General features: G+C 33.7%; 1 protein-coding gene and 3 non-coding genes across 9 annotated transcripts in view; 1 reads left to right on the top strand and 3 right to left on the bottom strand.

Annotated features, from left to right (window-relative positions):
* Positions 1-13,248, top strand: part of LOC108747285 (protein furry) — a 34,113-nt gene that overhangs the window by 18,908 nt on the left and 1,957 nt on the right. For 5 of the 6 annotated variants that reach the window (XM_018484670.1, XM_018484674.1, XM_018484673.1 and 2 more), the window contains 16 exons: positions 2,130-2,266; positions 5,664-5,903; positions 6,397-6,665; positions 6,860-6,986; positions 7,167-7,357; positions 7,441-8,078; positions 8,168-8,336; positions 8,418-8,727; positions 8,865-9,165; positions 9,277-9,791; positions 9,903-10,211; positions 10,280-10,448; positions 10,870-11,042; positions 11,192-11,266; positions 12,799-12,972; positions 13,058-13,195. In XM_018484670.1, coding sequence (XP_018340172.1) covers positions 2,130-2,266; positions 5,664-5,903; positions 6,397-6,665; positions 6,860-6,986; positions 7,167-7,357; positions 7,441-8,078; positions 8,168-8,336; positions 8,418-8,727; positions 8,865-9,165; positions 9,277-9,791; positions 9,903-10,211; positions 10,280-10,448; positions 10,870-11,042; positions 11,192-11,266; positions 12,799-12,972; positions 13,058-13,195 — 3,935 coding nt within the window. Of the gene's footprint in view, positions 1-2,129; positions 2,267-5,663; positions 5,904-6,396; positions 6,666-6,859; positions 6,987-7,166; positions 7,358-7,440; positions 8,079-8,167; positions 8,337-8,417; positions 8,728-8,864; positions 9,166-9,276; positions 9,792-9,902; positions 10,212-10,279; positions 10,449-10,575; positions 10,648-10,869; positions 11,043-11,191; positions 11,267-12,798; positions 12,973-13,057; positions 13,196-13,248 lie in introns of those variants that run through there. The other variant, XM_018484675.1, reaches the window with a different exon arrangement.
* Positions 3,010-3,082, bottom strand: Trnaa-agc. The gene has a single exon. It is a non-coding gene; the product is annotated as a tRNA-Ala (tRNA).
* On the bottom strand, positions 3,175-3,247 carry Trnaa-agc. Its single transcript has one exon. It is a non-coding gene; the product is annotated as a tRNA-Ala (tRNA).
* Positions 3,328-3,400, bottom strand: Trnaa-agc. Its single transcript has one exon. It is a non-coding gene; the product is annotated as a tRNA-Ala (tRNA).

Raw genomic sequence — 13,248 nt, 5'->3', positions numbered from 1 at the left:
TATTTTCTCTTTGTTGGTGTCCATCTTTGACACGCGCTCAAACAATACTGACTCAAGCAATCACAAAACTGTCTGAGAAGTTTTTTTAGTACGAAATCTTATCTTTCTAACGCCATTTGGCGTAACCCGATCGCACTTATACAACGCGAGATACAGATTACTAAAGCCATTTATTGGAAAAATAATAGATTTCTTTTTACTACACCTAATATAATAAAGAATTAATGTTTACATCTTGTAAAACTCGTTTATTATAATGACCTGGTAGAAGCCTCTTATTATTGTTTGAAATTTATAGGAGCGGTTTGTCTAATATATTTTTATTGTAATTAATTTGTCTAAAGTTTATAGATATGTTTTTCAGCAATTATATTAGAAATTATTATCAGTTTTTATAAAGAAAATGAAAAGAGATTATATATCACTTCAAGAAAATAAATAGTTCATTTGTAATTTCTCAGTTTATTTAATTGTTATATACGTATATTAATATATAGAATAAAATATTTTAAACTTTATTAAGATCAAACATAAAATGTTGCATATAATAATTAATATAGGTATACCAAGGTACACAGAACATTCTTATTCAAAATGTGAATAAAAATCTATATTAATAAATATAGATTATAAATCAATTTTTATTATAAATTAAACCTATAGAATTGAATGCCTTAAATAATTCAATCGGATCTCAGGCGCTTGTATAATTCTGTCTGAATTTATATACTACGTATGCAGTCTTTTAAAATGCACATCGAAATGATTTTTCGCTCTTGAAACGCAAACTACTAAACTATCGCAGTAATATTACGAGTTAAATTGATTAGCAATTTAATAATTAATTTAACTCGTCAATTAATTTAACAGTTAATTTGACTCGTCAATTCTCGTAATATTACTGCGATAGTTTGCATTTCAAGACCGAAAACTCATTTCGACGTGCATTTTAAAGGACTATATACGTAGTATATAAATTCACACAGAATTATACAAGCACCTAAGATCCAGCTAGACTATAAGGTATCCAGTTTTATAGATTATGTTTCTCACATATACAGTCTTATAAGATTTAATATTAATTATAAATTAATTTGCTTAGAGCTGATTAAAACTTCTAGAAATACCTATATAAGTTCCCCGGATGGATTTATTAGATTACGGCAAATTTCTTGATTTAGTCAAATATATATATATTTATAAATATGAAAGAACTTAGAAATAACATTAAATGATCGAACAATTTTGCATTTTACATATCGAGAGTCATATTATACGCAAAGGAGAATAACGTATTTTGTGGTAATTGTCGATGCGTTAATATTTTTAAAATTCAGATGGAAATGCGACGCATAGCCGAAACAAATGCAGATAATTGCAGATGAAAATAATACCCTGTAATTTTGAACGTGCATATACACAATCGGCTGATTTAAAATCATTTATAATGTTATGTGCGAATGCCAATGAACATTTCGAATGCCCCTTCTATCTTGCTAATTTAAACCAGCACGTTACATTAACATTACTCAGCAATATTGGAGATCGTCATCGATATTAATTAAATGGATTAAATGCAATATGGGAATGCAGTAGACGAAAGAAGGGAAAGGAATTGATAATGCAATGCGTATTAAATTCGTACAAGTTGCAAAATAACTAACGTTTAAACATTCCTAAATTAAGAGATGAGACAGATGATGAGATATTCGTTGTATGCATTATGCACGTATAAAATGTATTATGGATGAAATTCAATACAGTGCATATTTGAGAAGAATTGAGGTGAACTTGGCAAGGAAAGAAATGTGCTCGTATATATTATCTCGGAAAAATTATGTTAATAAAGGAAACGAAAAAAATAATCTGACAACGTGACAATCCATTAATTCATTTATAAAAATTGTAGGAACGGTGATAGTTTAATATTGATTTTCATTTTTATTATTAACATAAAAATAGTTTACATGCTACCATACTATAGTAATAAAGAAAAAGTGATACCTATGTAGCTTTCCTTTAATACTCTATTATATTGTTTAAACATAACATTAATAAAGGACGTTATTAATATCATTTAATGTGATTATCCTCGGAAATTTATGCTCAAGAATACGTATATGTTTCAGAAATTACACATCGGTTTCAAACAGCTCGAAGAGAAGTCCGGCAATTGTTACTGCAATATTTGTTGCCCTGGTTGCATAATATGGAACTTGTTGATCCTAACGTACCGCCGCCATCTAATCCGTTGAGTTATTATCAGGTGAATGAAACTCATTATCGTGATCAGCTTTGGAATAGCAGCGCTACAGAAAATTGCACTTTATTTCGAAATTCTGGAACTTTGTGCTTTTGCTTTGTGGACGTAGTTAATAGAGACAATAGAAATAATATAAGAAAAGCTTAAGATAATAATATAATTGACAAAAACACTTATCGAAAGAGATATTTGTATATTGCGATATTACGTTACTATTCAAAAGTTGATAATGTAGCAAATTCATATTAATAATTTATATTACGTTTGCCTATTTTTGTTTGTCTATTTTTATTTGTCTATTTTGAAATATTAGCCAAATAATTAATTTTTAATAAAATGTATATTTACTGCGGATCTGCTACAGCGGTAATTCCCAAGAGCTATTTTATTAATATTATATTTATTTTATTTTATTTCGGGAATTAACAGTATTGTTTCATTTGTTTGTCTATTTTGGTTTGTGGAAGTTGATGAGATAATTGAGCTTTGCAACTTTTAATTAAACTTTTATTTAACGTATTTTTGATAAATAACGAGCTTATTGTATATTTGTCAATAAACAACAATACAATTGTTTATTGTTAGAAGAGAAAATGTATGCGCGCTATAAATATGCCGAATATTGCTTTTGATATTCTCACATGCTAAATGGACTTTTCACTTGATTTATAATCTATGTTATATTTTCAGTATGTTGTTGGACATAATAAATGATTTATTGTTGACAAAAGGACAAAAAGAGAACTTGGAGGCGCCGGGTATCGATCCCGGTACCTCTCGCATGCTAAGCGAGCGCTCTACCATCTGAGCTACGCCCCCTTATAATATAGTTCTGCAGAAAGAGCAATCAAGCTTGAATAAATGAAAAGTGATCTACTTTCAGTGAAAGGAGCCAAAAAATAAAGTGATATTGGAGGCGCCGGGTATCGATCCCGGTACCTCTCGCATGCTAAGCGAGCGCTCTACCATCTGAGCTACGCCCCCGTATGATCTGGATCGCTGTCAGGATTGTTTTATATTACAAATGTGATCCACTTTTGGTAAAAGGAAGCAAAAAGTGATCTTGGAGGCGCCGGGTATCGATCCCGGTACCTCTCGCATGCTAAGCGAGCGCTCTACCATCTGAGCTACGCCCCCTTTTGATCCGGATCGCTTGCAGAATCATTTTAAAGAATGGTTGTGATCTAATTTTAGGAGACAGTTACATCTATAATTTTCAGCATAATTTCAGAATTCATAGTTATCATTTGTGCAATAAAAACGAGTTATATTTCTGTGATATATGTAATTTTCATGATCAATCTTGAAAATTGTAAATAATCTACCTTTGAATAGAAGCTTTAAATTTTGTCTTTAAAAATTTTAGTATTTTGTACACGCAAGATAAACTTGTTTCACACTTTTGGGGTCATTTTCATATTTTCAGATTTTGTATAAAAATAATGTTCCATTATCCTAGACATGGCCGATAATTTTACCCGATTATTATATACAGTACTAAAAGTAATATTAATTCCCGAAATGAATAAATTAATCTAGTAATAAACTTAATGGTTATGGGAATTAGTGCTGTAGAAAGTGCACGATAAATCAATGTAACATTTAGTCGAGTATCTGACTTTTAATTAAAACAAATAGTTACAAAATTTTAATAATCGTTCGTGCTTGTTACATTGATATTTATCGCGCACTTTCTATAGCGCTAATTCCCACAGCTATTAAGTTTATTACTAGATTAATTATTATGTACTAATTTTCGACGAGATAATTTCACAAGTTTGGTATTGCGCTGGTATCTCTTTGTTATTTGGGAAAATAGAACATTGTGGATAGAATCTGAACGTTGAATATGAAGAGCTCGCAGAGAACTCAATACCTGAGCTGTGTACTGATTTCGACGGACTTGCAAATGCATCAATATAGCAATCGCGTTTGCACGTGCAACATGAAAACTCAATGATAAAATACAGTAAGAATAGTTAATTCCTTTGCAAGAAATAGACGCTGTAGAATTTTGATAAGGATATTAATGTACAGAATATATAATCTGGTTTCGATAAAAATGTGAATATTAATACGTAAAATATAAAATAATACTATATAGATAAAAAATCGATATATGATCGAATGATATAATAAGTTCCCATAGAGATGAAGAATTCTCGGGACACACAAGATATCACCAAAAACATATGCAAACAATTTTGACAAAAATATATGATGAAGTTTGGGTGCAAGTAGAAAGATCGATGCCAATTTCTAAGATTGGGTACGATATGGCATATTATATTCAAATATTGTATATCAAATATATATATCGTAATATTTTCTTAATTAATAACAAACAATATGGAGAAATTGTAGAAATCGTAAGTTTATACTCAAGACCTCTCATCGTATCACGCGATTATCCAATGGTTATCAACAATCGTGATTCTCTCTCTCTCTCTTGATTATAGAATAATCTTAACACGTAAATCGAAGTTCTACTGTGCAATTCTATTATCCACGTGATTCTCTTGATTATAGAATAATAAAGAGAATTATGTGGATAATAGAATAGCACAGTAGAACTTCGGTTTACGTGTGAGAAGGATCAATACCTGGATCAATATCTAGTGTCTGCAAGATATCTTCTTTTGATAATTTTGCTTATTGTAATCATAAGAGTTCTCTTGATCAATTCTATTGCGAGCATCGTAATTGAACGATCAGTTAGAGTGATATGTCGAGATCGTTGAGAAGAAATTCACTTAAAGGAAAAAAAAACATAAAGAACGATCATTACATTTGTCTTTCTTCGAACGATGTTATTCAATTATTGTTGATGATAATAACCTTGATCACCTCGATGGGTAGATGGACGAGACGATAGAATTGTAATTCAGGTGATTATATCGAGAGCTCTTGTGCTTGACACGCAAACAATACCATAATCGATTTCCGATATTCTCACTTTTCTTTTAATACCTTTACAATTGTTAGCAGTAGTAACAATATCGTGATATGTAATAAATGATCGTTATTTTGTTATTTTGTAAACAATTCTCCTGTTTTTTAATCAAGCGTGAGGATATCAAGCGGGAGGATATCAAAGCTAACGAACTATATTTTACAACGCAGCTATTTTTTATCTTTTATGGAAAGCTCTTTGATAAAAACATTTCCCGATTAAAAAATTTTTAATTTAAATGTATGTTCTCTTTTTTAAAATATTAATTGTTTTAAAATATTGTATTTTCTATTATAAAAAAAAAAGATAATATTTATATAATTTTAATAATAATAAATTTAATAATAATTATAGAATTTTATGGCTAATTATGACTTTTCTCATTTTTTAAGTATTTCCTCAGAAATACTCATATTTCTGCAATATTCCTTAATTAATTTTTTACAGTATTACACGAGCGATGTAACACGTGGAGGAACGCGCAGAGAAGGCTGGGGCAGCGCAGAAGCGACGGAGATGGTACTCAACAATCTCTTCTATATCACAGCGAAGTTCTCGGACGAACATCCTAAAGAGACAGAAGAGCTTTGGGTGACTTTGTGTAGTTGTTGGCCAAACAATCTTAAAGTCATAATCCGCTATTTAATTATCGTCTCGGGGATGGCACCTCAGGAGTTGCTACCATACGTGAGTGAAACTTTTAGGATAGCTTTATTTGCGGCGACAAGGCAGTAATAATAAAAATTGAGAGAAGGAGAGAAAGAAAAACATTTCCGTATATATATTAATTATTGCGAAGAATATTACTAAGGCCTCGGTAGTCTAAAGGCTTAGGACCTTCGTACGGAATACAAGAGATCTAGGTTTGATTCCCAGTCGAAGTAATATTTTTTGCAAATAAATTTATTTATAGTTTTTCAGCATCTTTCTAATAGGATATCTGATTGTGCATCAAATTATTAAAACTGTTTGTCAATTTAATTCGTGATATTACTACAGTAGTTTAATTGCGTTTATAAATCCGAAAAACCAATTTGACGCGCAATTCGAATAACATATGATATATATACATGTGCATATATAGTATTTATTAATTTAGATTGAATTATTTAAGCATTAAAAATCTAACTTTGACTGTCATTACTTTTATTTTTTGTTGAATAAAAAATTGAATCGTTAGGCAAAGCGTGTGGTATTGTATTTGGCACGAGCCCGTCCGGATCGTCTTGTCGACGAAATGATGACAGAGTTGGAAACAGTCGAAACTCTGAATTGCTTGATCGAGCGGACTGAAACGCCGCCCTTTTACCGGCTTACTAGCATGAGAAAAGCCTCATCACACAGCGACGCGCCCGCTGCCGATCCTGCCAATCCTCCCCGTGATCTCGGCGTCGAAAAGGGTACCATCCATACGAAAAGGCACTCCGGAGAAGATCCCGTCAAAACCGGGTAAGTATTGTAATACTTGTTGAAATATATTATTTAATTAAAAAATTTAAAGGTTCCATAATTGTATCTCTTAAGTTTATTTTTTACGAAAGTAGAAAAAAATGTCTGAGGACAATTAATTTTGTGAATATAATCATTCTACGATATGCAAGAATTCTAATTTATTTCAAGATATTTGAAATTTTCTGCCGCAGCTCAAAATCTGATACCGCGCTTAGAGCACTTGCGGGATTTCAAACTCCAAGGGCAGAAAAGACAAGGACTGCGAGCGGTCCACCAGTTCTTCCAGATGATCTATCAACTCCGACGACGGAAGCCGAGGTACATTATCTATTAAAACTTGATTTATCGATTATAAAAAGTTAAGTCTTAAAATTATATAGTTAAAAAGTTTTGCTTCTTTCGATGACAAGATGACGAGTAAAAATATGTAAAAGCTTGAGAAAGCACCTAATGCATTTTAACAGGACAGTCCAATTTGAACATTAATATTGTTTTTAGTTAACTACCGACGAATCTTGTTACGCCGCTCGTAATGGATCAGTCGGGGTGAATGGAAAAATGCCATGCGTCGACGAGAAATTCGATATTCCTCAACCGCATCCCTTACCAATGCCAGAATACGGCGGATATTTCGCTCCTCTAACTGAATACTTGCCCGACAGCTCTCAGCCGATAAGCGGATTTCACAGGTGGGTGCAACCTACGGTATTTCGTTCATTTCGCTAGATATGATGTGCATTAATAATCTGATTTTGTTATACAACCCTTCCAGGTGTAACATCGCTGTGATGTTGCTCACCGACGTGGTCATCGACGGAATCCAACTCGATTGGGCCATACATGTTCCTTTGATGTTGCACATAGTTTTTCTTGGTCTGGACCATTCCAGACCGTTGGTGCGGGATCACTGTCGTTGTTTGCTGCTGAACTTGCTGGTCGTACTTGGCGACCATCGTGATCATCTCGGCGTGGCGCGCGTGTTGCTCGCCTCGAAGACGGAGCAATTGGGATTGGGATTGTCCACTCCGACTCTACCAGTACTAGAACACAATTTTACGGAGATGGATCCAGAGTTTGATAGTTATCTGTACGGTCCTCCCGCAGTTCCACCCCCCACGACACCACCACCATCGTCTTCACCACCTCCACCCTCTTCGCCACCGCCTCCTCCACCTCCTCCACCACCACCTCCGCCACCACCCATGCCTCCCGATTCTTCAGCATCTCCGCCAGCACCTCCGCCACCTCCGCCACCGCCTCCTCCTCCACCGTTGCCATCTTCCTCGATTACAGATGGTACACCTACTCATTCGTCTTTGTCGAATTCGACATCAACTCCACCGATGTTGATGAATCACTCGAATCAATCGATAACGGATGACAGTAAAGATTATGGGAATTCTCACTACGGTAAGATACCCAGATGTGCTACATAAATTTATTTTTACTTTATATTTACAAAAAAAATTTACAGAAATATAAAAGAAACGATTTTACAGAACCAGCGGTATGCAATAGCTGGCCGACCGCGAGCGGAACGGCACCAAATGCAGTGCCGCCTGTTATTGTAACACCAGAGGACACACATAATTGGACCGGTCCTCACCCGGGCCCCAATATGCCAATACAAGACGTCATTAAGTCCTTAATCAATTTCTTAGCGTCTAGGTATGCACGTTAATTACATATTCGAGGAAATAAAATAAAAAATATAATTATTAGTTTCTTATATCATAATTTTTGTGGTAGGACAAATCAACCGCTCTGGAATTATGAGGATATGACTGCCAAAGTATGGTGGGTGCGTAGCGCCGAGCAACTAACGATATTATTGCGGCACGTGTTACGTGTCTTCAGAGACTCCTTGCCTCACGCGTTAGTTAGCCAGAGATGGGCGCAAACGGCACTACAATTAGGACTCTCTTGCTCATCCAGACACTATGCAGGAAGATCTTTGCAAGTTTTTCGAGCATTGCGTGTTCCCATAACGTCTAGAATGCTGTCTGATATCTTATCTAGATTGGTAGAAACAGTTGCTGAGCAAGGCGAAGACATGCAGGTATCAATAGTTTTCTTGTTGATATAATTACTTTTATTTTAAAAAATATAATTGAGAATGATTTTAAAAAGAATTTTAAGTTGATTGGTATCTTGAATATTTTATGATTATAATATTATAATTTTCATGTGCATTAGGGATATGTAACAGAGTTGTTGCTAACATTGGAAGCAGCTGTTGATTCGCTTGAGTCAGACTTTAGGCCTCTTGATTTCATGAAGGAAATCTTCAAATCGACGCCTAATTTGAATAACAAAGATCCTGTATCGGGAAATGTAATAGGAGGGAAGCGTAGTCCAGGTGGAAATGGATATCCAGCTGGACCGCATATGTTTTCTCACTTAAATCAAGGCGGACATACTAGGAGCACTAGCTACTCGGTTAGCTATTGCATGAAGAGGTCCAGCGGTGGAAATTCCGCGACCAGCGATATGAAAGGTTACTATTTGATACTTCTTGTATTGTATTTACAATACTTGTTACAAGATGTTCAAGTATAAATTTTAATTTTAATTCATTGATTTTGAACGAAAACTTTTGTCTGTGTAGAACTAGAGAACAGAACTGGCGGCAACAAGTATCCTAATTCGAATTTGTCGAGATCAAGGTCAGCACAGTCCTTGAAATTATTAGGTGATTCCGCCACGCAGGATGACAAAATGACAATACTAGCGCAACTATTCTGGCTGTCAGTATCCTTGCTTGAATCAGATTATGAACACGAGTTCCTCTTGGCATTGCGGCTACTCAGTCGTGTGCTGCACAGGCTACCACTCGATCGACCAGATGCCCGGGACAAGGTTGAGAAACTGCAACAGCAACTGCGATGGACTTCGTTTCCCGGCGTACACGCACTGTTATTAAAAGGATGCACCAGTCCAAATACATACGAACCAGTCGTTACATTGCTCTCTCAATTCACGCCTCTATTAGATCTGCCAGTCGTCGATCCAACGCAGAGCCTTGCATTCCCGATGAATGTTGTATCATTGTTGCCATACATGTTATTAAATTATGAAGATGCTAACGAACTTTGCATCAGAAGCGCCGAAAATATTGCGCAAGTAAGTCTTTTCTTTTTCTTGACTTTCTATCACATTAATGCATGAAAAGTATGCAATTATCAATTTATTTACTGAAATATACTTATTTATTAACTTCTTTTTTCTTGCTAGGTAAGCGCGGAAAAGGGAAAGAAATTAGAGAATCTTGGTACTGTAATGACGTTGTACAGCCGGCGTACTTTCAGTAAGGAAAGTTTCCAGTGGACTAAATGTGTAGTGAAATATCTTTACGATTCTTACGCTCATCTTAGTTTCAACATGCTTGCTTTCCTTGTGGAAGTACTGGAGAAAGGTCCAAGCAGTGTGGCATTGCCAGTACTCAGTATTATACATTGCATGTTGCATTACGTGGATTTGGCGTCTCCAGCCGCGCAACCGATCAATACCGAACTATTGAGAGTGATTTCTAAATACGTCGAGGTAAAGATTTAAATATTTAAATAGCTTCATAATCATCAAATTATCAAATAAATTAATTAACGTTTCAGGGCACTCAATGGAAAGAAGCGTTAAAAATCTTGAAGCTAGTCGTGACAAGATCATCAACACTCGTAGCGCCACCGACTTCGATGCACGGTTCATCTTGGGATTCTTCGCTATCATCACCACATCCTAGCTTCACCGATACAGAGATATTTACTAAAAAAGAGCTACCGGGTAAATCAACATTTTCGTTTAAATTAATTATTTTTATTTTCCCTGAATGTACATTATCAATTTTGTTTTTTTTTTTCCTTTTGCTGCATGCATGCATGGCACGGATGATTTCTTGCACGACACCCAGATTACGATAAGAACAACAATAATCATAGATAATCTTTTCTTAAAATAAAATAATTTTTTTTTTAAACCGAACATGCTTTGAATTATATTATACTTTCTTAAGTATATGTATTACTTATGTTTCTACGACTATTTGGATTTTTGTGTATCTAAAATCTTTTTAATTAAAATATTTTACAAAATGTAGTAAAAAATGTGTTCTATTATTATCATATATATAGAAATATAGATATTATTTTTATTAATCATCTTTTTTAATATTTGTAATATTTTATCTGTTTTATTTTTTTATTAGGAAGAACAATGGACTTCACGTTCGATCTGTCTCAAACACCAGTAATCGGTCGACGTTGGCTGATACGTCAAGGTACTGAAGAAAAATTAATCAGTTCTCCACGTTGTTCGTTATCTCTATCGCCGGCTGAAAATAGTGCCATTGCCGGTTGGAAGAGACCATGGATGTCACAGGTATAATTATTAAAAATATTAAACAAGAATCTATTATAATTACAATAAAGATTTGATTAGAAATTGATAATATTTATAGGCAGAAAATTTAATATAATATGCATAAATTATGCATTCAAAATATATAATTGATTTTTTTTTTTCAATAGGGCCGTGTCAGAGAGTGCTTGGTAAATTTGTTGACGACATGTGGACAAAGAGTTGGTTTACCAAAGAGTCCATCGGTACGTTTTTATTTGCAGACGTTTCAATTATTAATTCGAGTAGTGTGTCCTATCCTATAATCTATCCTAATATAATACGTATGTATATGTACATTTACATGTAATTATTTACATGTATTTATTCTGAATTATCTTAAAACACTTATATTTTGTAAATTTCTTTCTTAAGAAATAAATTTATATAAATATAGGTATTTTAAAATAAATAAATGTAATTGTATAATATATATACATATGTATATGTGTATATATAATTAATAAACATGTGATCACATCAGAACATGCCATAGCATGCTTTATAGCGGAAGGCGGGTATGTTTTTCGAGCATTTTTAATTTATTATAACTTTAGAAAATGAAGTCTAATCGACTTATATTCATCTGACATTTTTGGAGCTCTGGAGTCACCGCCTGAAGTATTAATATATAATTAAGAATCACTCTGTACATCTTACAAAAAACAACTGACTCTCATTACCCCTTTTTAGGATGAGCACATTAGTTCAATGACATTGTATAGCAAGGTAAAGGGTTACTTATAAATGCCATCTGCACACCCACTGTAATTCGCAATATTATAAGTACTTATAATGAAGTGCAATGTTCTTTGAGTCTTTTTTTCACGCTTCAAGTTAGCTTTATAACGTGCTTTCACTCGCACATTGTTACAGGAATAATAAAACATTTGTGTAAGATATTATGAAGTGGTAGTAGAGTATAATTTTGCACAGTCATCTGGGATCTATATATTATCTTTTCATGCTTTGTCGTCTATTGTATGTGTGATCATATGAGAAATTATCTGTATAAGTATATAATAGAAATGTTTTTGCATACTTTTAATGATTGCTGGATACATAAATTCTATAATCTGATGTATTATGTGTTATCAGTTGTTTTGGTATAAAACAATGTATTGATTGTTCGCTATTATGTACATATATGCAGATGACTCCCTTACGCTATCGCATTAGCTTTTGAAAAACTTAGTATTATGTGGCTATTTTTTATCTTTCAGCATTACATTCTAATTTGGCATTATTGTTTTCTTTACAATTAAAATTTATTCTTTGATATTAATATAACTATAATTATTTATTAGAATTTGAAGGAGAAATTGCGATAGCTTCAGAGCACTCTGTATATATGACTAGTTATTATATAACACACACACACACACGACACGCGCGCGCACACACACACGCGCGCGCGCGCGCGCGTGTGTGTGTGTGTGTGTGTGTGTATGCACAATTGCAGAATATTTTAAGCAAATTCACGTAATCAGTCGGAATTGAGATATTTGAAGGCAATTATAAATTGAGAGATTTAATTGAGAAGCAGTAAAATAAGTGGATTTAAAAACGTTGAATAATATTCAATGTCATAGTAATCTTTTCTCTTTATTCACAAAATACGAAATATATTGTAGCTATTGATTTCATAATCATGAAATTGTCACTTATGTATTTGCTTCTAATCTCGCCAATTTATTTACCTTTTTTAATATACTATCAATCACTTTTTTAAATTCAGGTCATATTCAGTCAAAGTTCGGACTTAATGGAAAGGCAATCATCCATGGCTTCTTCAACAGAAGAGGTTTCTGGTGCGAATAATGATTTGAGTGGAGGATCCAGACGGGATGACGAACAGTTTGGTGTATTTAAGGACTTCGATTTCCTCGAATATGAAAGTGAAAGCGTTGAGGTAAACCTTATAATTCATTACGCTCACGCTTTATTACTTTTGAATGGAGAATATTGATTTCAATTTTTTCCGTTAAACTTTACAGGGCGAGAGTACCGACAACTTTAATTGGGGAGTTCGACGTCGTCCTCTTAGCGAGGGAGAAGAACGAGAACCTAGTTTGCGACAGTTCGAGGAAAGTTTAAGCGAGAAGACGCCATCATCCAGCAAACACACAACGCGGGTAAATATGTAAAAAAAAATTAAAATTAGTTTTATTATACATATATAATTTAT

This window comes from Trachymyrmex septentrionalis, unplaced genomic scaffold (genome assembly GCF_001594115.1).
Source record: "Trachymyrmex septentrionalis isolate Tsep2-gDNA-1 unplaced genomic scaffold, Tsep1.0 scaffold197, whole genome shotgun sequence".
Classification (NCBI taxonomy): domain Eukaryota; kingdom Metazoa; phylum Arthropoda; class Insecta; order Hymenoptera; family Formicidae; genus Trachymyrmex; species Trachymyrmex septentrionalis.
Note: the sequence above shows the minus strand (reverse complement) of the source record. Positions and strands in the feature narration are given on the sequence as shown.